Source organism: Arachis stenosperma, chromosome 10 (assembly GCF_014773155.1).
Source record: "Arachis stenosperma cultivar V10309 chromosome 10, arast.V10309.gnm1.PFL2, whole genome shotgun sequence".
In the NCBI taxonomy this organism is placed as follows: Eukaryota; Viridiplantae; Streptophyta; class Magnoliopsida; order Fabales; family Fabaceae; genus Arachis; species Arachis stenosperma.
In genome coordinates, this window is record NC_080386.1 from 133,082,513 (window position 1) to 133,105,901 (window position 23,389).

The 23,389-nt window shown below is 35.9% G+C and overlaps 2 protein-coding genes across 2 annotated transcripts; both read right to left on the bottom strand.

Annotated features, from left to right (window-relative positions):
- Nucleotides 1-15,103: 15,103 nt before the first annotated feature.
- LOC130957807 (putative F-box protein At3g44060) lies at nucleotides 15,104-17,077 on the bottom strand. The gene is made up of 4 exons (XM_057884653.1): nucleotides 16,109-17,077; nucleotides 15,868-16,005; nucleotides 15,254-15,303; nucleotides 15,104-15,158 (listed from the first exon to the last, which is right to left on the bottom strand). Exons 1-4 carry the CDS (start codon nucleotides 17,075-17,077, stop codon nucleotides 15,104-15,106), a joined length of 1,212 nt encoding a protein of 403 aa, XP_057740636.1.
- A 1,477-nt stretch (nucleotides 17,078-18,554) lies between these two features.
- Nucleotides 18,555-22,497, bottom strand: LOC130957592 (probable xyloglucan endotransglucosylase/hydrolase protein 28). Its single transcript, XM_057884438.1, has 4 exons — nucleotides 22,277-22,497; nucleotides 21,908-22,008; nucleotides 21,333-21,541; nucleotides 18,555-19,166 (listed from the first exon to the last, which is right to left on the bottom strand). The coding sequence occupies exons 1-4, from the start codon at nucleotides 22,470-22,472 to the stop codon at nucleotides 18,662-18,664; spliced, it is 1,011 nt and encodes a 336-aa protein (XP_057740421.1). The 5' UTR covers nucleotides 22,473-22,497; the 3' UTR covers nucleotides 18,555-18,661.
- Between the last annotated feature and the right edge of the window lie 892 nt (nucleotides 22,498-23,389).

Sequence of the window (23,389 nt, forward strand, 5' to 3'; positions counted from 1 at the left end):
ACCTGATCAATTTATTCACCAGTTCAATTCTAGTAACTATGCTAAAAACTATTCGTATCTTGATTCATCTAATTCAACAGTTCTCTAGAAGTTTTGGTTTTTAAGTAGAGTGGTTTTTTTTTTAGGAAGATTGAACATAACTAATTACTAGTTATTAATTTTTTTGGTTTGACCGAATTTATAAATATGAAACTAAAGCTTAATACTAATCCTATTTATAGATATTCAATGAATTCAATGAATAATACTACATGTAACACCCTCACTATCAGAAGTCACGCTTCCGGCTGCGCTACTCTGATAGGAAGAAGTATTACGACTACTTTACATACTAAATACTAAAATAGGAGCCTGTGACTCACACTGCAGCGCTGATTTCTTTGAAAAACTGGAAGTAAACAATTGATTTTTAAGAGAAATACAAACAGGCATAGATTCATATACAAGACTACTTACATAATAACTCATAATATAATATACATATAAAACATACAGATCCTATCCCTCTTACAAACTTGTGATAACAAAGACGAGGGAAGAAAATAATCTAATTAATTCAACAGCTTAAAAACCAAACGCAGTACAACTCTTCTAAATGCTTCTTCTTCCGGTTCCTGAAAAGATAAAGCTGTAGGGGGGTGAGAACCTAACCACACGGTCTCACCATGGAATTTCAAAGTTGTCATAAGAAGATATTTAATAAGAAAACTGTTCTCAAGCTCAGTGATTATCATTGCTTTATGAATCTTTTAAAATCCATAGGAAATCATTCAAAACTTTTTCAAAGAAACGATGTTTAATCCTTCAGAAATCCAAAGTCTTTCCTTTCTTATAAGAAATCTAAGTAAAAATCAACCACGCAATCAACAACCAGTCATTAATTCAGCACCAAAGTTCATTCTCAAATGTAGCACGCCAGGACAAACACAAGCAAGACAGACAAGGAAAGCACAAGTAAGTAGCAGTTACAGCAAATAGTTCAAGTAGCAATTAAGAACAGTTTAGCAATTAGGCAAACCAAAACAAGTTCAAACCCAAGCAAAACAAACAAATGCATATGATGCATGCATGTCCTATGGCTGATGAGGCTCATCTGTCGGTTATCCAGCCAACCCGACAAGTCTGAATTGTCCTTAGACTGTCCCCCGACGTGCATCCCCAAGAGTCTATGCATAGTTTTTTCTCAAATAATCAATATTGCTCAATGGGGGTAACATTCCCGGGAATTTATATAGTGCCCGGTCACACTTACGTCGTAGGGTCAACAGAGTATCGAGTTTTCAACCTGGTACACGTGGTGGCAAGCCACGGCACTTATTCCAGGGAATCTCGTATCTCAATATTTCAAATTCATAAGCCAAATGAACAATTCAAAGATCATACATCAACATTCTCAATTTATATCTCTACAACATCATCATTCATTAATCCACATCTCATTCCCTAATTCATTCAAAACCATATTTCAAAGAAAATCCTCATCATCCTTCTTTCCATTTCATTTATTAACAATCCCAATTCAAAACATAACTCTTTCTTTGATAAATAAAGCAATCTCAAAACATATAGAACGTTTAAAAACAAATCTCTTTAAATTAATTACTTTAAATAAAACTTCCAAATTTATAAAATTTCGGCAGCATCTCCTCTAAAACTTGGACACTGCCACCCTTTTCGGGTCCCATCCAAATAATTCTCATACCTTTTCTCAACCATTTCCAAATCTTGTTCATTTCCAAAATGCAACCAGTTTCAATATCAAATTGTTTTCAAAGTGTATCAGTGCCAATAATAAATCTCTTTAAAATCAAACCAGCTCAAATACTAAATAATTTATAAAGTCACTAACTCAAAATTAAACCATTTCCAAAGCTAATCCAGTTTCATATCCCAAATCATTTCCAAAGCCAATCCCTTTACATTATCAAAAATAGCTTCAAAACCAAAAAAAACTATTTTTCATAATAATCAACTAAATAACCTTTCAAACTAATTTATTTTTAGCAATCACAACCACTCAAGCAATCAATCATTCAGTCCAGCAAACAACCACATTTGGAAGACAATCATAATCACAGGCATATTCTTTCACATTAATATCTATTTATCACAACTCTGTAATATAAATTAGATTTTAAGAGAAACCCCTACCTCGAATAATCGAAACTCATAAACCAAACGCATCAAGAAACCCTTTCTTTTCGGCCCGAAATTAGTGGCATGCAACCTCAGCTCCAAACCGCTTATGCAGCAACCACAACAACTCTAATCATAGCAGAAAATCATTTTAAACACAGAAATTAATTCACTTGCATTAATCCACTAAACTCATCATACTCAATCCTAAAATATTTTAACTTTAAAACAATCCCCCTACCTCGATTAGCCGAGTTCGCATAAACCTATTGTAACAACTTCCTTTCCTTTTAATTCATGGCAGCCACTTCGACTGCTTATTCCAACAACAGCAACGATAGAACAACACCGCAGGCAGCTACAAAATGACAATAGCGGTGAATCTAATATTCTACTATGGTTTAAGGCTGAGTAAGGCTACAAAGGAACATTTATGTAAATTATGACCGAGTTAATTAATGAAACATTATAGCGAGACAAGGCGCGACAGAATAACCTTATCAGAGGAACAAAAGACTAGAATTGTAGCAGCTCTGGCGACCCTCACCGGCAAGAACAGAACCGACGGTAACTTCAAGGGGGCTGAGATAGCAAACCCTAAGAAATAGAAACGGAATTTTGGAGTAGCGGTAGCGGCACTGGTGGCTCAAAGCAGCAAGAACGCGACGCCGGCTCACCTCCAGTGACAGCAAGCTCCGCCGACAGCAGAGGCGCAGCCAGAAGCTTCGACAGCGGCGGAGCTGGTGGTGATTCAAACGAAGATGACACCGGCGACTGGGCGAAACTAGCTCCGACAGCGCACGGGTGTCCTTCCTCCTCCTCTCTTTAATCGCGTCACTCCCTCTCTCCGCGGTGGTGGCACGGCAGCAGTGACGAGCTTCAGCGGCGGCGAATCGCTGGCGACGGAGGTTTAGCAGTGGTGAACGGCTTCTCCTCTTCTGTGCGCGCTCTGCTCCTCCCTTCCACCAATCAGTGATGGCAACGCGGATAGGGTGCGGCGGTGCAGACGACAGCAGCTCCCTTTCTCTCTCTCTCAAATGCGTCGCTCTCTCTCCCCTTGGTTCTTTCCTGCGATGGTGGTGCGGCTCGACGGCAACGGAGCGGCGGCGTGGTGGTGACGATTGCACGCAGTCCCCCTCCTTCCCGGTCTCTCTTTTCCCCAGATCTCTTCCTCTCTGCCCTCACCGTTTCTTTCTTTCTTTTCCTTTCTTGCTTTATACTATTGCTGCTGTATGTTAGATTAGAAGGGGGAAGCAAGGGCGGCTAGGATGAGTTTAGAAGGAATTAGGGATTTTTATTTCAATTAGGGTTTTATTTTAGGAAATTAGAGTTAACGTAAAATTTATGAGTAATATAACAATTTTATAAAAATCAAGAGTAATAGGATAATTAAAAACCTATTTTAACCCAACACAAGTATTTAAAAAAATACTATTTAATTATCAACTTACAAATTATTTTTAAATAAATATTCTAATTTGATAATTAGGATAATATAATTAATTTCTTTTATTCATAAAAATTAAAGTATTAAGTTTTCAAATCACAATTATTTAAATCAAACCATGTAAATTCTTATTATTTTACAATTCCTAAATTTTATAATTTAAATATGAAAATTATCCAATAATTATAAAATTAGATAAAATTTCTAATTTAATTATTGTAATTTGATTTAGTTAGCTTTAATAAAATAATTTTTAAAATTAAAATCTTTAATAAATAAATAAACTAAAATTGACTCATAACAAGATCTTTCAAAAATTTTGGGTCTTACATTACATATTTAAGTCTTTTTGTTAATCAAATCCAATCAAATTGATTAGCATAAAAAAATCAGTTATGATTAATGTTATTCTAAATCTTATTGTTTAACTTAGTTGGACTTAGTTTATAAAAAAACTTAAATACGTAATTGTTCATACCCTGGCCCAATGATAAGGGCCCAGGTCCAACCGAAAGGCCTAATCCAATAGGATAAGCCTTACGAAATACCGACTTTCACATAAGAAGTCGGTGTCAACCACGACTTGGTATGAAGAGGTCGGATGTGAGATTAGCTGGCAGATAAATACTCATCCAAATGAGTAACCGCCCCTAAAATCTCTCTAACCGCCTCATAAAGCCATATCTTAACCTCCCCAAGATAATAGGGACGGTTATCACCCTAAAGATACGGCACTACTCCAACGGTGGCTATTGGCTCACCACTATAAGTACACTGACACCAATCAGGTATTCCTAAGTCCAATACTCTATAAGACCTGCTTACACCCTTGCTAACTTAGGCATCGGAGTGTCTTTGCAGGTACCACCCCCCATTCCCACGCGAGCACAAGTCGGACGGAGCCTCCCGAGTTACGGACCTACCTGGAGTCCTCCTCCATCACTCACTTGGGCCGCCAGACGCCATCCATTGGACTAATCTCCGGTTACCTACCGTAACATTGGCGCCGTTGCCGGGGACCCGAGAGATCATCCCTCGATGGCAGAAAGATCCCATGAAGAAGGCCATGTCGAAACAGATTCTGAGCAAGAGAATCTAGACATGGGCAATGACAATGAAGACACAGCCCAACATCAAGACAATGATCAACACAGAGAGGGTACCTCCGGAGTAAAGAATCCGAAGGTAAATTCCTCAGATGGGCGTGAATCAGAAAAAGGCGGACCACTCACGTAGCTGAACTAATAGGATTGGTCATAGCCGCCTGGAGCAATTGGAACAAGAGCGGGAGAGGCAAAAGGAAACGAAAGGTACCTTAAAGAAGAGATGGAACGGCGAAAAGAGTTAGAAAGAAAACTCTTGTAGCTAGAGTCCTCTCTCAAGAACTCCGCGACGAAGGAGAAGCAACTCCCAGGCGGAGAAGATCCTTTCAGCGAGGACATAATGAGGGCAAAAGTTCCAACGAACTTCAAAAGCCTGATATGGACCTCTATGATGGAACTACGGATCCAAAGCATCATCTTAGCAACTTCAAAAGTCGGATGTATCTAGCTGACGCCTCCGACGCTACGAGATGCAAGGCTTTCCGACCACTTTGTCGAAGCAGCGATGAAGTGTTCGATAGCCTTCCCCAAGATCCATCACCAGTTTTGAAGACCTCTCAAGAAAATTCTTGTGAGGTTCTCGATCCAAAAGGATAAGGTAAACATGCACCGAGCCTCCTGGGAATAAAACAGGAGGTCGGAGAGTCTCTACGAGCCTATATGGAAAGGTTCAGTCCATATCCAAAGACACCCCGTTTCTCTAAGTGATGTACAAGAAAGGGCCGAGAAGTACATCAACATGGAAGAGAATGCCAGATTAAGAGACCTGAGTTCACGACCTGGACCTACTTCCTCCTCTAGGGAGAGGGAAAGGAAGTCAGGAAGAAGGAAGAACCCGGTCTCGAAAGGCCCAGAAAGTATCACTCTTATACTCCTCTAAAGACTTCTATAGTAGATGTATACAGAGAGATATGCAACACTGAAAGGCTGCCACCCCCAAGACCTATTAAAAACAAAAAAGGGGGAAGTCGCAGCGAGTATTGTGAGTACCATAAAATATATGGTCACTCCACCAACGACTGTTACGACCTCAAAAATGTGATAGAAAAGCTGGCTAGAGAAGGCCGGCTTGACAGATATCTCATGGAGAGGTCGGACATCCATGGAAAGAGAAAGCGGGATGATATGGACAGGAGAGATCCGCCACCACAAACCCCAGAGAGACATATCCATATGATCTCGGGAGGATTTGCGGGAGGCGGGATCACCAAATCTTCTCGCAAAAGACATCTCAAAGTCTACCAAGTCGAGGAAGAGACACCGACTTCCCCACCATCTCATTCACGAAAGAAGATGGGCAAGGGATAATCCCCGGGCATGATGATCCCGTGGTGATAACTATGATTCTGGCCAACGCCCATCTCCACAGAACCCTAGTGGACCAAGGAAGCTCGGCGGACATCCTTTTCAAGCCCGCCTTCGACAAGCTGGGGTTAGATGAAAAAGAGTTGAGAGCTTACCCCGACACCCTATATGGGTTAGGGGATACACCAATAAAACCACTGGGATTTTTGCCCCTTCACACAACTTTCGGAAAAGGGGAAAAATCGAGGACTTTGAGCATAGATTTCATAGTCATCGACGAAGGGTCAGCCTACAATGCCTTAATTGGCAGGACTACCCTTAATCGACTCGGAGCAGTGGTATCAACTCCTCACCTCTGCATGAAATTCCCGACTCCAGGAGGAATAGCAACGGTGAGGGGAGATCAAAAATTGGCAAGAAAGTGCTATAACGAAAGCCTAAATCTGAGAGGAAAGGGCAAAGAAGTCCACACCATAGAGCTGGGCGGCACAAGGACAAGAGAAGAGCTACGACCCCAGCCGGGTGGAAAAACCGAGGAGATACAAGTCGGTAAAGAGAAAGGAAAAACGACTTACATAGGAGCCAACCTAGGGGAAACCCTGAAACAAAGGTTGGGTGAACTCCTAAAAGCTAATTCCGACCTCTTCGCCTGGAAGGCTTCCGACATGCCCGGGATTGATCCCGAGCTCATGTCTCACAGGCTCTCGGTTTACCCAGGGTCCCGACCTGTACAGCAAAGAAGACGCAAGCTCGGCCCAGAGAGGGCCTCCATAGTAGAAGAGCAAGTACAGGCGCTCCTGGAAGCCGGCTTTATCAGAGAGGTCAAATACCCAACATGGCTAGCCAATGTAGTGCTAGTCAAAAAACAAAATGGTAAATGGAGGATGTGCGTCGACTATACCGACCTGAATAAGGCCTGTCCTAAGGACCCTTATCCCTTACCAAGTATTGATACCCTGGTGGACTCCAGCTCAGGGTACCAATACCTATCATTCATGGACGCCTACTCGGGATATAACCAAATCCCGATGCATGAACCCGACCAAGAGAAAACATCGTTCATCACACCAAAAGCCAACTACTGCTACGTGGTCATGCCATTCGGATTGAAGAATGCAGGAGCTACGTACCAAAGGTTGATGAACAAAGTGTTTTCCCCCCACCTAGGGAGCCTAATGGAGGTATACGTCGACGACATGTTAGTAAAAACCAAGCAAGAAGTTGACCTCTTAACCGACCTCTCACAAGTCTTCGACACTATAAGGTTGCATGGGATGAGATTAAATCCCGCAAAATGCGCCTTCGCAGTAGAAGCAGGGAAATTTCTAGGCTTCATGTTAACACAAAGAGGGATTGAGGCCAATCCCGACAAGTGCAGAGCCATCCTAGAAATGAAGAGCCCGACTTGTTTAAGAGAGGTTCAACAGCTCAATGGCCGACTTGCAGCCCTCTCCAGATTTATGGCAGGATCGGCACTAAAATCCCTTCCATTATTCTCCCTGTTAAGGAAGGGATGCCAGTTTGAATGGACTCCGGAATGTGAGGAGGCGTTCCAAGAGTTCAAAATTTTCTTAAGCCAACCTCCTATCTTGACCCGACCAATACCGGGAAAAGACCTCGTCCTATACCTATCCGTCGCAAACAGGGCTGTCTCATCAGCCCTGATCACAGAAGACGAGGTCGGTCAACACCCGGTCTACTTTACCAGTAAGGTTCTACAAGGCCCTGAGCTAAGGTACCACAAACTAGAGAAGTTTGCTTACTCCTTAGTGATAGCCTCACGAAGGCTACGACCTTACTTTCAGGCTCATACAATAAGAGTCCGTACAAACCAACCCATGAAGCAAATCCTCCAAAAGACGGATGTTGCAGGGAGAATGGTTCAATGGGCGATAGAACTCTCCGAGTTCGATTTGAGATACGAAACTCGGACTGCAATTAAAGCCCAATGCCTCACCGACTTCATCGCGGAATACGCAGGTGAACAAGAGGAAAAACCGACCACATGGGAACTCTATGTAGACGGATCCTCCAACAAGACAGGGAGTGGCGCAGGCATAATATTAGTAGATGGAAAAGGGACCCAGATAGAGGTCTCCTTAAAATTTGAATTTCCGGCTTCAAACAATCAGGCAGAATATGAAGCCTTGATTGCCGGATTAAAGTTGGCAGAAGAAGTTGGCGCTACAAAGGTGATGATCTACAGCGACTCACAAGTGGTGACTTCTCAAATAAGCGGAGAGTATCAGGCAAAGGACCCCAATATGAAGAAATACTTGGAAAAAACCTTGGAACACCTCGGGTGCTTTGCGGAAACCGAGGTTAAGCACATAACTCGGGATCTAAATAGCAGAGCTGACGCCCTATCCAAGTTAGCAAGTACCAAACCCGGAGGGAACAATAGAAGCCTGATCCAGGAAACCCTCCAAGAGCCCTCAGTATCAAAAACAGAGGATCAACAAAAGGTACTTGAGGTAGTCGGCCTAAATCTCGGATGGATGAATCCCTTAGTCGAATACCTAAAATTCGACATCCTCCCCAAAGAGGAGAAAGAGGCTAAAAAGATCCGAAGGGAAGCACAACATTATACATTGGTGAGAAATGTCCTTTACAGAAGAGGGATATCAACACCATTGCTGAAGTGTGTACCGACCTCAAGAACCACCGAGGTGTTGGAGGAAGTACATAGTGGAATCTGCGGAAATCACCTCGGAGCAAGTCGCTGGCCAGAAAGTGATCCGAGCAGGATTCTATTGGCCGACCTTGCAGAAAGATGCAACCGACTTTGTGAAAAAATGCCAACCATGTCAGATGCATGCAAATTTCCACGTGGCTCCCCCAGAAGAGCTTATCAGTATAACTTCCCCTTGGCCTTTCGCAAAATGGGGAATGGATTTGTTAGGTCCTTTTCCCCAAGCACCAGGGCAAGTCAAATACTTGATCGTGGGAATAGATTACTTCACAAAGTGGATAGAAGCAGAACCACTAGCTACTATCACCGCTCAAAGAAGTCGCAGGTTCCTCTACAAAAGCATTATCACAAGGTATGGAATACCTTATTCCATCACCACAGATAATGGGACCCAGTTCACCGACGCCTCCTTCAGAAGTTTTGTAGCCAGTATGAAAATCAAGCATCAATTCACCTCGGTAGAACACCCACAAGCCAACGGGCAAGCCGAGGCAGCCAACAAAGTCATACTGGCAGGACTGAAGAAGAGATTACAGGAAGCAAAGGGAGCTTGGGCTGACGAGCTCCCCCAAGTGCTATGGGCTTATAGGACGACCCCCCAATCCGCCACAGGAGAAACACCCTTCCGACTAGTCTACGGCGTAGAAGCCATTCCTATAGAAATCAGTGAGCAAAGCCCAAGGTAATCCTCCATGATGAGGTCGGAAATGTACAGGGGCACAAAGAGGAGCTCGACTTGCTCCCCGAAGTCCGAGAGAACGCCCAGATAAGAGAAGCGGCATTAAAACAAAGGATGACTACCAGATACAACAAGAAAGTCATTCGAAGAACATTCGCCGTAGATGACCTGGTCCTAATTAGAAACGACATTGGGATCAACAAATCGGGAGACGGAAAGCTCGCCGCAAATTGGAAAGGGCCATACAAAATCAAGGAAGTGTTAGGGAAAGGTTATTATAAAGTAACCGACCTGGATGGCACTGAGTTACCAAGGTCGTGGCATGCTTGTAATATGAAAAGGTACTACAGTTAGAAGCGAACTCTACTCCCTGATGTACTCTTTTCCCAGCTTCATGATTTTTTCCCAAAAAAGGGTTTTTTCTGGAGAGGGGTTTTTAACGAGGCATCATAGTAGAGGCTAAGGGAAACATGCTGTCAAAAGCCCTTAGCAGCAAAAAGGTACCTTCCCAATTAATAAAGATCTTTTTCACTACTATATCTCTATTAAATATCCTCCTTTATTTTTTAAGTCTTTCTACGAAACGCGCTGACTTAAGCTCGACAAAGCGTAAAAATCCCATGAACCGACCCAGATGGTCGTCAGGATAAAACGACGAGGTACAAGTCGGTGTAAAGAGGTTATACAAGTCGGTCGTAAAAGCTCGGGAACTAACCCGACTCATAAGTCGGAAAGAGATCCCGAGTAGGAAAACTTGGAAAACTTTGATCCACAGATCGGAGTATAACACCGAGTAGAAGAAAAACGCATCGCAAAAATAACCTAAGTCATAAAAACTCACTAAAGCAAAGTCGAGTATAAAGGATAACAAAAGAGATATGACAACCTGAAAAAAGCTTGCATACAAGCCTTTCCACGAAAAAGGCTCGAAAAAATAATGCAAGCTAGCAGAAAGTTTTTTGAAAAGATCAAACATATTTCAAAATAGAAAAGCATGTGCACGCGCAAAGTAACTTAAAACCTTATCCAAAAAAGGGCACCTACTTCGATTAGAAAACCCTTATCCAAAAAGGGCATTTATTTTGTTTAAAACCCTTATCCAAAAAAGGGCAACAAACAGAATATTTTGTTTACGGCCTTAAAAGGCCAGAAGCAAATTGTTCACAACCACAAGCAAATAATTAGAAGTTTAAAAAAGGGGGGCCCACAGGCCGGGCCCCCATATAGCCACAAAAATAAAAAAGTCACTTCTTGGACGGAGTAGAGGAATCACCACCACCAGGAGGAACATCACCAGGACCGGGAGGAGGAGCCAAAGAGGAAGTCGGAGCAAGGGTTGAAGAACTCGGTGGATCTGCGGAATGAGGAGGAGACTCTATAATCCTCTGCCCCCGAGTCTTTAGGTCTGACTCGGAAAGGACCTCGGGAGCAGGAGGATCAACGATGGCGCCATCAATCACCACTTTGTCAGGATGTAATGGAGAAAGATCCAAGTCGGGGGCTATAACCCTGACCTGCTCCAGGAAAATTCTCCAAGACTCCTCGGCGGCATCGGCGATAGAGTCCTCCAAGTCAGCATAGGCATTCCGAGAGTTCAACAAATCCTTTTTCACCTCCACCATATCTTTAAATAGGCTTTGGTAACTCTCCTGGGCTGCCTTCCTTAGGTTTACCTCCATAGTGCATTGGGCTCGCAGCTGGCTCTCCTTCCCCCGGAGGTCATCTCTCTCCTTCCTCAACTTATCCACCTCCTCCTTCAACTCCTTTTGATGTTTTTCAAATAAAAGAAGCCTCTCCTCTAGCTCCTCAACCTTTGAGGAAGTCCCCAAGGAGCTGAGAGGAGTCTTCTCAAACATGTCCAAAAGTTTGCCACAAACTCCCGCCGTCCTAAAACTTTCTTCGGCCAGAGTGGCAAGGTGTTTCCGAACAGAAACATCATCCATGTTTATGAGAGATGTTCTTTCGGACGAATGCAAAAGCATCCGCCTTAACCCCACCTTCCCAAGAAGGGCCAGACTCTGAAGTCTTGCGCTTCTTCTTCTCTGGCTCGGAAAGTAGTGGGACGGAAGGGAGTGGTCGAGCCAAACTTGAGGAGGAAGAGATGATAAGAGGTTGAGGGGGAGTACCCACATTTCTAGGAGGAGGAGGAGGAGGAGAGACGACCGCCTTGGAACCCCCGGACCTGGCCCGGGACTTTGCCTTGGCTTCCTGCACCCGCTGGTAGGACTCTTGAGCATTTTTCTTTGCCATATCTACAAAAGGAACAACCAAGTTACAAGCCGGTAAAACACAAGTCGGTAAAATACAAGTCGGTAAAATGCAACTCGGAAACAAATGCATGCACTACCTATGCAAGATTGAACAAAGACCGACGTCCCCTGGAGGATTTTTCTCGTATCCAAGTATGGGGCCCTCCCCCATGCTTCTCGGAAAAACCCCACAATGGCCGCCTCCACCTCGTCTAGGTCATCTAGACCGATCTTTTCACAAGGGGTGGCCGGCAGCCAATAAAGGGGAAAGCGAGGGGAGGAATGCTCGTCCAGAAAAAAGGGGTGGTGACCCTCTACGGCTTGAACCTTGAAGAAGAAATTTTTGAAGTCGTGGAAAGATTCGTCAAAAAGGGTGAAAATCCTCCGACCTTGAATGGCTCGGAAGGATACCCATTGTTGTTGTTGTTTAGCCCACTAAAGGGCTTAGTCATATGGAAAAGATAAAAGAAGATTCTCAAGGAAGTCGGAAAGTCCAGAGCGTGGCTTATAAACTGGTAAATCTTCAAAAAACCCCATGAATTGGGGTGGAGTTGAGTAGGGGCAACCTTACAGTGGTGCAAAACGGATATCTCGAAATCAGAGAAAGGAAGAAAAACACCCAAACGGTGATCATACATTCATACATGAAGAAAATGAGGGGCCGCCTCATTAGCTCTCCCAAAACAGACCCGGTCTTCAGGACCCGGATTATCAGTTCATATTTGGGCTCGTCCTCGTCCGAAGTACAGAGCCTATGATGAGTACGAAGGTGGGTGATGAACTCAGCGTCAACCAACGGTTCCTCCCCAAGGACCGTATCGTCAACCCACTGAGAAAGAATGTCTACAGAAGCCATTTTTTATATAAAGAAGAAAGTGGCAGAAAACCTACAAAAAGGAAAAAGAAAAAGAAAATCAAAAAATACGGCCACTAAAGAAGAGAGATTCGAAACTAGAATCTACAGGTCAACCTATCTACTCGCAAAACATGCAAACATAAAGCATGGCAAGTACGAAGGTGGGTGATGAACTCAGCGTCAACCAAAACGGTTCCTCCCAAGGACCGTATCGTCAACCCACTGAGAAAGAATGTCTACAGAAGCCATTTATATAAAAAAGAAAGTGGCAGAAAACCTACAAAAAGGAAAAAGAAAAAGAAAATCAAAAAATACGGCCACTAAAGAAGAGAGATTCGAAACTAGAAATCTACAGGTCAACCTATCTACTCGCAAAACATGCAAACATAAAGCATGGCATGAATAAAACAAAACTAACCTTTATCCGAAATGGAGGTTGGAGAAGAACAGAGTCTTCGAACGCAAGGATGCAGTACGAACAAGATAAGGGAAAAAAGTTTGAAAGATTGCAGAAACGGAAAATGGACAGAGAGGGAAAGAATTTATAAAAAGGCTAAGGGCATAATGGTAAAAAGCGAGGCAGTCATAATGAGACTGCACCGTTACCAAAGCCCTCAATCCCTAAATGATCCTCAACGGACACGACGCTTGAATGACGTAACTGTCAAATCAAAGGTCGCGAAAATCACGTCGGTTTCCAAGATCCGTATTCTCTCAAACAAGTCGACTATGAACCCGAGTTGAATACTTGAACCCAAACTTTAAAGAAAATTTGGGCTCAAGTAGGGGCACTGTTCATACCCTGGCCCCTAAAAATCTCTCTAACCGCCTCATAAAGCCATATCTTACCTCCCCAGATAATAGGGACGGTTATCACCCTAAAGATACGGCACTACTCCAACGGTGGTTATTGGCTCACCACTATAAGTACACTGACACCAATCAGGTATTCCTAAGTCCAATACTCTATAAGACCTGCTTACACCCTTGCTAACTTAGGCATCGGAGTGTCTTTGCAGGTACCACCCCCCATTCCCACGCGAGCACAAGTCGGACGGAGCCTCCCGAGTTACGGACCTACCTGGAGTCCTCCTCCATCACTCACTTGGGCCGCCAGACGCCATCCATTGGACTAATCTCCGGTTACCTACCGTAACAGTAATATTATTCATATTGAATATAACCTAATCCATTTAGATAAAGTTGACACAGGAGTGATTTAAATTGTAGATAAGATTAAGTATGGATTTAGTTTTAACCCTATCCATCAATTTACACCCTAATATATTATAGTATAGTATGTAATTAAAAATTATTATATATGTATAATGAAATTGATGAGAACGTCTTTTACTTTTCATAATTTCATTATGAATTTGCTGTTTTTATTTTTAATATGAAAATAATTTTATATTTTCTGTCAGCCAAAGATACGATAATACGTGTTCTTTTGTTTAGTTTTTAAGATATAAAAACATAATTATACACAAAAATACACCATATACATATTTTTCATGTCTCAATAAAATGATAAGACACATATTCAAGTGATGGACAAAAATATGAGATACTCTTTTTTGGGTTATTTTATTCGCATTCATTTTTGAAATTTCAAAAAATCTCCTCATCCATATTACTAATCCTAGCTAGTTTGCAAACCCTTGCCTTATGTTCGTGCAACTCTTGTGACTTCTTCGTTCTTCTGTATAGTTTACTTTTGTTTTTCTTTCCATTGTTTTCATCAATCTTTTCTCTATGCTTTCCCTATGTCACCATTCTATATTCATATATTGTCACTTTTATGATTATGAAATTAGAAGTTGTATTACGTGTTCTTACTTTTTATTCGCTTATATGTGGCACAAGTTTTATAATTTATGGTGATTTAAATTAAGTAAAGAATTAAAAAGTTAATTTTAACTAAGGAGTAAAAACTTTAATATTTGTGAAAAGTTTAATTATAAATATGTTATGAACACATTTAAAATTAGTCATAATTAAGCTAGCTATTATGTATTTATGTATAAATATTTATATTATTTAACTCATTTTTAATATATATTTTGTATTATAACATATATTTTATATCAGTAACTAATTTTTTGTATACACGTAATATAATTAATTTAATTAATTTTTAATTAACTATTTTGTTTTAAAATATATAAAAAATATATTGTAGATTATTTTTAGTGTTTATGGAAACTTTTGTTATAGTAAAAACTCATGAAAATATCCAATCGTAAAAATGAAAAATACCAATAAATCGGTTCAACGAAACAGCTTGATTTTATTTACAATAGTATTACTATGTTATAAACATGTGATCAATATTCAGTAATTTATTTTGTAATATCTGACTTTAACTTATATATATGTCAGCACCCTTCTAAAAAGGTTAAAGATAATATAAAAAATATTTAAAAAACTAATTTAATGATATCTCATAGTTTGCTAAACTTAAAGTCACAATGAAAAATCCAAAAAAAACCAATGTTTATTATCTACAACATCAAATTAACTCATGAAACCATGAATCAAAATAAATCATTTTAAACTTAGAAAAATTAAGCTAAATACCATATCAAATCAAAATACATATGTATGACAGTATGAATCAGGCAGGAAGCTTTACTTCAGCGACCCCATGCATGCTTGTAAGCTTCTGCATATTCTTGTTTATCTTGTGGGCTGTCAAAAAATTAAATGGACTTTAATTAGGCTTTGAATTTTTTCTCATGTTTTTTTTTTTATTTTTCATACAAAATCTCAATTCTCAAACTTACCTCTTCACACAAAAGGAATTTAATTGCCATTTATCTTGAGGCCCCTTAACCTGCCAACAAATGTAAATGCAATCATAATTCAATATATTTTTTATATATTAAAATTGACCCTAATATAAAACTTTAAAACTTATTCAAATACAAACTTTTAAACTGTGATAGTATGATCTTTAATTTTTACAAAACTTGTTACAAATCATCTTATAATCATAGATTGTAACTTATCAATTGTAACTATGTAACTTTATGTAATTATGTTAAATATTGACTACAATATTAATCAATGAGAAGCATATGCCTCTATGTATACATATAAAACAAGAGAAATGTTAGGAGTACATTAGATTTTTTTTGTTATTATTTAATTATCAACTCAATTTTTGTAGTCTAATTTTTTTAATTTAGTAATTGAATAATATACTTTATTTTATACTTTTACATATTAATAGTTAACTGATAATAAAAAAAACAAATTTTAATGACTCTTATTTTATATTATATATATATAACTGAGGCATGAGGCATATGCTTCCTATTAATATTTTAGCTAATATTTAACATAATTACATAAAGTTACATAGTTGCAATTGATAAGTTAAAACAATTTGGAGTACCTGAATTATGAAAGTTTCAAGATTGGGTGACTTCTGAAGAAAGCTTGGCAGCAAATCCATGTTAGAAGAACCATCGAAATATAAACAAAGCAAATTGGGAAATTGAGGAAGACGATCATCACGATCATCAGCAGGAAGCTGCCATTGCAAATAAACAATGAATTAAAATGAAAATATTAACATATTAATATATTCGAATTCATATTAAATGAGATAAGTTTTGATTCGTACGAAACCTTACATTTTTATTAATGACGGGAAGTCCATGAAGTTCACGATACTGAATATTCAAATACAAGTATTTGACATTAGAGAGTCCTTGAAAAAGATCAAATAAGCAGCTTCTATCACTGATGAATTCAAAGAGAATTGAGAGGCGTGCTGCAACCACATTGTTCAAGTTCATAATCACATACCGAACAGGAGAAGATTGTTGAAGGCAAAAAAATTCAAGAGATGGAGCATCTATCTCAAACGAATCATTCACAAAGTTATCAACATGTACATTGAGCTTCTTCAATGTATAAGGCGCTCGAACTATGCTCATCATATTCCACTCTCCATTGAGATAAAATTCTTGAAGAACAGGACAATTAGACAAGAAACTGTTCACAAGTCTTTCGGCCTCCATACCGCACCCCTGACATGGATGCGTTGACAGATCTAAAATCTTGAGCTTCGGTAACCACACAGGGGAATTCGTAGCGAAGATACTAATATGACCATATAATTTCAAGGACGTGAGAGTGGCCGAACTGAAAACCGTCAAAGGTAACTCGATCTGGTGGAAACATGGATCTCTATTCAACTCAATATTGATCTCTTCGGCAGCGCATTCAATGGCGCCGGAGATCCACTTCTGGAAGTCCGATGGCCGGAAACTCCTGCCTTCACTAGGAAAATGTAAGTGGAATTTTCTGATGTGTTTTCCTTTGCGTGAATCTAAAGCTTTGTTCACGAATTCGTTAAATCCTCTGTAGTAATCTGGTGAATATAATGGAGACCAGTAATGGAAGGAAAGATCTGGAAGCATGGTCCAAACTGATCTGCGATTCCAATCTTTTGACAGGGCGCTTGTTCTGCATGCAATTGATGTATCAACATGTGACAAAATCTGACACACTATATCCTCTGGAAGATTGCTTAACCGATCTTTTTCTTTATCGTTGTTCGGAGAAGAATCTATTGCAATTTTCAGTGATTTCCTCATTCTGCAAAAGCTAGGGTTCATACTCGAAAATATTTTTGGTACTGTCACTCTCTACGATCTTTTATAGGATTGAACACACGTTTATACGGCCAACAAATTAGGGCTAAAAAATTTGGCAAGAGTGTTATACATTAACGGACCCATTAATTTATGTTTAAAAAATTAAAAAAATTAAAAAAATTTGGAGTACATAAATCGGACGGCTCTTATAAATTGGACAATTCGATTTATACTCTGCAAATTAAATCATTCCACATTTTAAAAAAATACCATTATTAACTTAATATTAAAAAATAAAAATATGATAAATTAGAGTTTAAATAACATAATTATTTTTCGAATAAAAATTTTAAGTTCGAATCTCACTCATAATTTTTTAAAAAAATATTTATGCTAATCAAAATTAAACTGTATAAAGATAAGAGATAGTATTATCGAAACGAAAGTAAGATTTCCTTTCTTCATATATATATCTCACTTGAAATGAATTAGATTATATTCTTATAAACCTTATCAACGAAGAAAAGATATCTCAACGGGAAGTTATCTTATATTTTTATACTCCAATAATGAATTTAAAGTATTTAAATATATCATTTTTAATTTATCATTCATATTGATTTTAGCTTTTACGTATATAGATAATGAGTTATTTATTTATACAGTAAATATAGCTATTTTTTAATTTATTATTTTAAAAAATTATCTAAATACATAAATTTAATTAGATAATTTTATAAAATTCTTTGCATAAAGTTAAATTCTACTAATATTTTATATTTAAAATTGGAAAATTTTTCGAATGTGAGATTTTGATATATCTTATACTTTTATTAAATATTGATGAGATAACTCATCAACTAATTTCTTGGTTTTTAAACAAGGATATGTTTTATTAGTTTTTAGTTCATTTTAAATCATTAATCAAGTTAATCTTTTGCCGAAAAACTAAGTTATAAAATACTGAAAAGCTAATTTGATCAATTTAAAAACAATTAATTTGATTATCAAATGAAAATTAAAAGATCAATTTGTATGTTTTCTCTTTAATTATTATTATTAATTAGTCACTCCTCTTTTTACATTTAGTTTTTGTTTAGTGAAGCTCTCCAAAACACACCACTTTTTATTTGGTAAATTAAAAAAATATATTAAAATATAAATTTAATTTTAATATAGTATAAAATAATTATAATATTTTACAAGTGTATTCAATTATATAATATCACATCAATAAAAATAATTACTATTTATATTAATCGTATAAATAATCATCTAAAAAATAAACCGTAAATACATCAAACTTTTAATTCTTAAAATATACCCTCAAAACACATGTTAGCAAGACCCATAAATTATACCCACATGCAATAACTTTACACATACACTAATAGAAACCAAATCATAAACTTTCTTACTTCTTTTTTCTCTATCTTTCTATACACCAAAATGAAAGGAATAATAATAAAAAGAAATAAAAAAAATGAATTCTCAACTCTATCAAGTAAATTAAACCAAACTAAATAATATTTAATTATGAAAAATATTTATTTCTCTTGTCACTAATAAAATCATTCTTCACATTCAAAATGAAGCATCCTCTGCCTTCCTTCCTTTGCTTTGATGGTGCCGCCGCTTTCCACCACCCCGGTGGCGCCGACCGCCACCGAAGGTGGCAGGATCAAGTTTTCTTAGTGCTTCAGCCTCTTGGAGACTAATGACACACTCAGGTGGAGGAACTTGGTACCTAACCCTATCATAACAATAAGAGTATGTCATATGATTGTTCCTAAAGTTCTCCATCTTGATTTTGTGTTTAGGTATGATATTTGCCTTAGAATTTTGAGCATTGTTGCACTTTGCAACATTTTCATCAATTGGATCAACCCCACAACCATGCATGACAAAGTTTGAGAACTCAGCAACATAAGGGGCATATTTGTAATTTACTCTGTATTTTCCTCCATCAGTTGCCCAATCAGATGCATCCCATATGGTTGCATACAAAGTCATTGGCTTTGAAGGAAAATCTCCACCCATGGATTCTGTTCTCTTCACTTCTCTTATTGGAACATTATCTATATAAAATCTGCAACATATAAATAATAACTTTAAATTAAAAAATAATTAATAATAATAAAAAGGTAAAGTATATTTTTTGTCCGTAAAATTTAGTAAAAGTTTTAAAAATAACCCTAAGTTATATTTTATTTCAATTTTCTCCCAAAAGTTTTCGATTTGCATCAAATATACCATCGAACGGCTAAATTTTCAAAAAATTTAAGATCAATCTAACAATAATGCATAAAAATTATGTTTGATTTGCTTGTGTTGAGGGTTGTTCTTATGAAATTGTTGTTCAATTGGTTTTAAATTTTTTGAAAAATTAACCGTCAGGGGGTATATTTGATGCAAATCGAAAACTTCTAAGACAAAATTGAAACAAAATAAAACTTAGAGGTACTTTTAAAATTTTTGTCAAATTTCGGAAACAAGTTTATCCTAATAAAAAAATAAATGATATTTTTTATTTTTAAAATTTCTAAAATTTTTTAAAATATTCTCAAAATTTATTTTATTTTAATTTTGTCTTAAGATTTTTTTATTGTATAAAATATATCCCTAATAATTCAATTTAAAAAAAATTAAAATCAATCCAGCAATAATTCTTAATAATTAGAGCAAATTTGTATATAACTTGGCCTTATAAAATTATTGTTGAATTTGTCGTAATTTTCTTGAAAATTTAAATTTTTGAGATATATTTGATGTAAATCAAAATTTACAAAATAAAATAAAACTTAAGCATATTTTTAAATTTAATAAGTTTCATAGAAAAAAAATATATTTTAACTTAATAAAAATATGGAAAGGAATCAAGAAACATTGTAAAACGACAAATAAATTGATGTTATCAAATTTAACATCACAAAAGAAGGGACATGTGAGATCCCACTTTGTAACTATAGTAATAGTGGGAAGAATATTGATTGCAAATTCAGAAATTAGGTAAACAAAATTAGTTGCTTTTCCTAGTACCACAGTCTATAAAGACTCCAAAAACTTAGAATTTATCATGTGACCCACTTGTGGGTCAAATCCACACCAAATTTTTTATCTTGTGGGTTCTTATTCTTATTCTAAAAGGTAATATAACAAATTAAATTAACAATTAAAGGAATTAGAAGTGGTGATATCTAGTTTCTTATTCATTTTCAATAATAAATTAATAAGTAATGTCTAGTTTCTTAGTAATCCCATTTCAAGAAAAAAATGGTTTTTGACAAAACAAGGGATTTATTGTTAATGGTAAAAGAAAACCGGAGTCATCTTTTGATAAAACCCCACCAAATCTGAATATCAAAGGCCATCAACTTAGCACTAAAAGCAATAAAACAATTAAGAATTAAGAAAAGTTTTTTGAGATAAATAAATCATCAAATTAGGGTGCTTTGGTTTTTTCTTTTCAACAAAAAAGTGAAATAACAAATTTTATTTTCTAATTTTTCATAAAATTCTAAAAAATACAAACTAAATGCATCATAATTTCTAAAGATGAAACATAAATCACGAATCAACTAAACCCTCTTGAAAACACCACCCTCTAGCATATCGTCGTCAGAAGCAAAATTCTGTATTTCTTTTAAAAAATCTCTTAATTGTTTTAGAACAACTAGAAAAAAATTCTTTAACTAAAAAGAATTCAATTCAGATGTACATACTTATTAAAAAATTTTCATAACTTAATCATATATAATAAAATCATCAAAGATTTGACTTTTGACTTGTTCGAACTCTATCTTTAACTTTCTATAAGATTCTACACTTAAATAATTATTTAAATAAATAATGTAAAAAATATTTTTTTATTAGCATAGTAATTTATAATTCAACTATATCTTAGATGTATATCAAAATCCACCACTAAATATATATTAAATATAAAACACATATTAAAAAAATAGTGTAACTAGATATCCTTTAAAAATTGTCCATCATTCAATTTTTAAAAGAAAGAAAAACTAAAAAATAAGTAACTTCCTATAAATCAAAAGACTGACTAAACGCAAAAAATTTATAGGACAAATAGTATTTGTCTAAAAAAATAAATAACACATATATTTATATACAAATATATAATAATTGATTTAATAAAATTTTAATTTTAATGCACTATCAGTATAAAATAATTTTACATATATATCTAATTACATAATAATACACAATAAAAATAACTATATATATATATACTTACATGATCTTAGAATCTGTCCACAGAATACTGTACTGGTGAAAATCTTGAGAAGGATCAAACCAGAGATCATATCTTTCTTCTCTGCCAGTGTTGGTACTACCATTACCATAAAAATTGGTCTGCATTCTCCAATCTCTGCCTCTAATATTTCCCAAAAACTCAAAGTCTATTTCGTCATGGTTCTTCTTGAACATGTCACCATTTGACATCTACAAATAAATAAATAAATAAAATATGACTTATTTAATGACTTTTTCACCTTATTTTATGGACAATATCAATAAAAATTTAATTTTAATACACCGTCTGTATAAAATAATCTTACATGTGTATATGTTTCATCAGTAAAAAACTTAAAAATAACTATCTTTTACATTGATTATATAAATGATCGTTCAAAAAACACAGTACATCAAAATTAAATTCTAACAATATCGATTAAAAAGACAAAATACACCATCTTTAATCTTCAATTAAAAAAATATATATTTATGTAACCTTTCCAATGATCATTGGATAATGATTAGATATATATCTTATAAATATTATTGGCAATTTGAGTGAGTTACACTCACATAAAAAGCCACCACAACTCCAGCAGTGTAATCAGCAGGCAACTTAATCTTAGCACTAAAATACCCATGAAGGTAAAGTTCATGAGACACAAATCCAGAACCTGAAAACAGAGAACCCAAGAAATATATATACAATATAAAAAAATTAGAACAATCATAATAATAATAGAATTTAATTTTTATACACGGTAATAATATTAAAAATTTTACACATAGAATTAATTATGTGTTATATAATAATAAAAATAATTATTTTCAAACTAAATTACTGAATAATCATCTAAATAACAATTTTTTTTACACTTATAATAAGAAGAAAAATTAGAAAAAAGAGAAGCAAGAAGAAGAAGGTATAGATGAAAATTAAACCTGTTCTCTGATCAAGTGTAAGATGAACCAATTTGCCATCATTATGGATTATCAAATTATTATCTCCAAACAAGGGTGTGTAACCATCCTCAAAGGTTATAATAGGCAAATTATTGTTCATGGAAGAAGAACCAGAAACAACAACCATGGCTGAGGACAAACACAAGAAGAGAAAACACAGATGACACCCTCCCATATTTTTTTCCCTTTTTTTTTTCAAATATTTTTCAGTGTTGAGGTATATTATGTGTGTAAGAAGTTATTTATTATATATATATAAGAGGTGGTGCAAATTAAAGGAAGAGTAATGAAGAAGAATATGATAGGTTTTGGAATATATATGATCACTACAGCAATTAAATTCAATTTTATTTTTTATTTTTGCAATAAAATTCAATTGTATTGTTTAGGATAAAGTATACTTTTCGTTCTTAAAGTTTGACAAAAGTTTTAAAAATGTCCATAAATTTTATTTTATTTCAATTTTGTCTCAAAAGTTTTTAACTTGCATCAAATATATTCATCACAGTTAATTTTTCAAAAATTTAAAACCAATTCAACAATAATTTCATAAGAATAATCATCAACACAACCAAATCAAGCATAATTTTTATGCATTATTGTTAGATTGATCTTAAATTTTTTGAAAATTTAGTCGTCGATGGTATATTTGATGTAAATCGAAAATTTTTGGGACAAAATTGAATCAATATAAAATTTAAGGATGTTTTTAATTAAACTTTTGTTAAACTTCATTTCAGTGACAAAAGTATACTTTATCCTATTATTTATTACTTGAATTATTTGGAATAAAATAATATATAATTAGATTTATATTAACAACTATATTACATTGGATATATATAAAAAATCAACCAAATATATATAATATATGTTTGTATGCCCACATAGCAACTATGTAGGTTCAATTAGAAATACATATCTGATTTAGGATATGGTTTTGCTTTTCACATATATGTGAATTGCCTTTTAAAATTGTAACTCTTTGTCATAATAAGAATTAAGAAGCATACTTTTAATCATTAAAAACAAGTAAATTTTGATCTAAATATATTTTCCTTACATTATTGTTCATACAAATATGTTATTTGT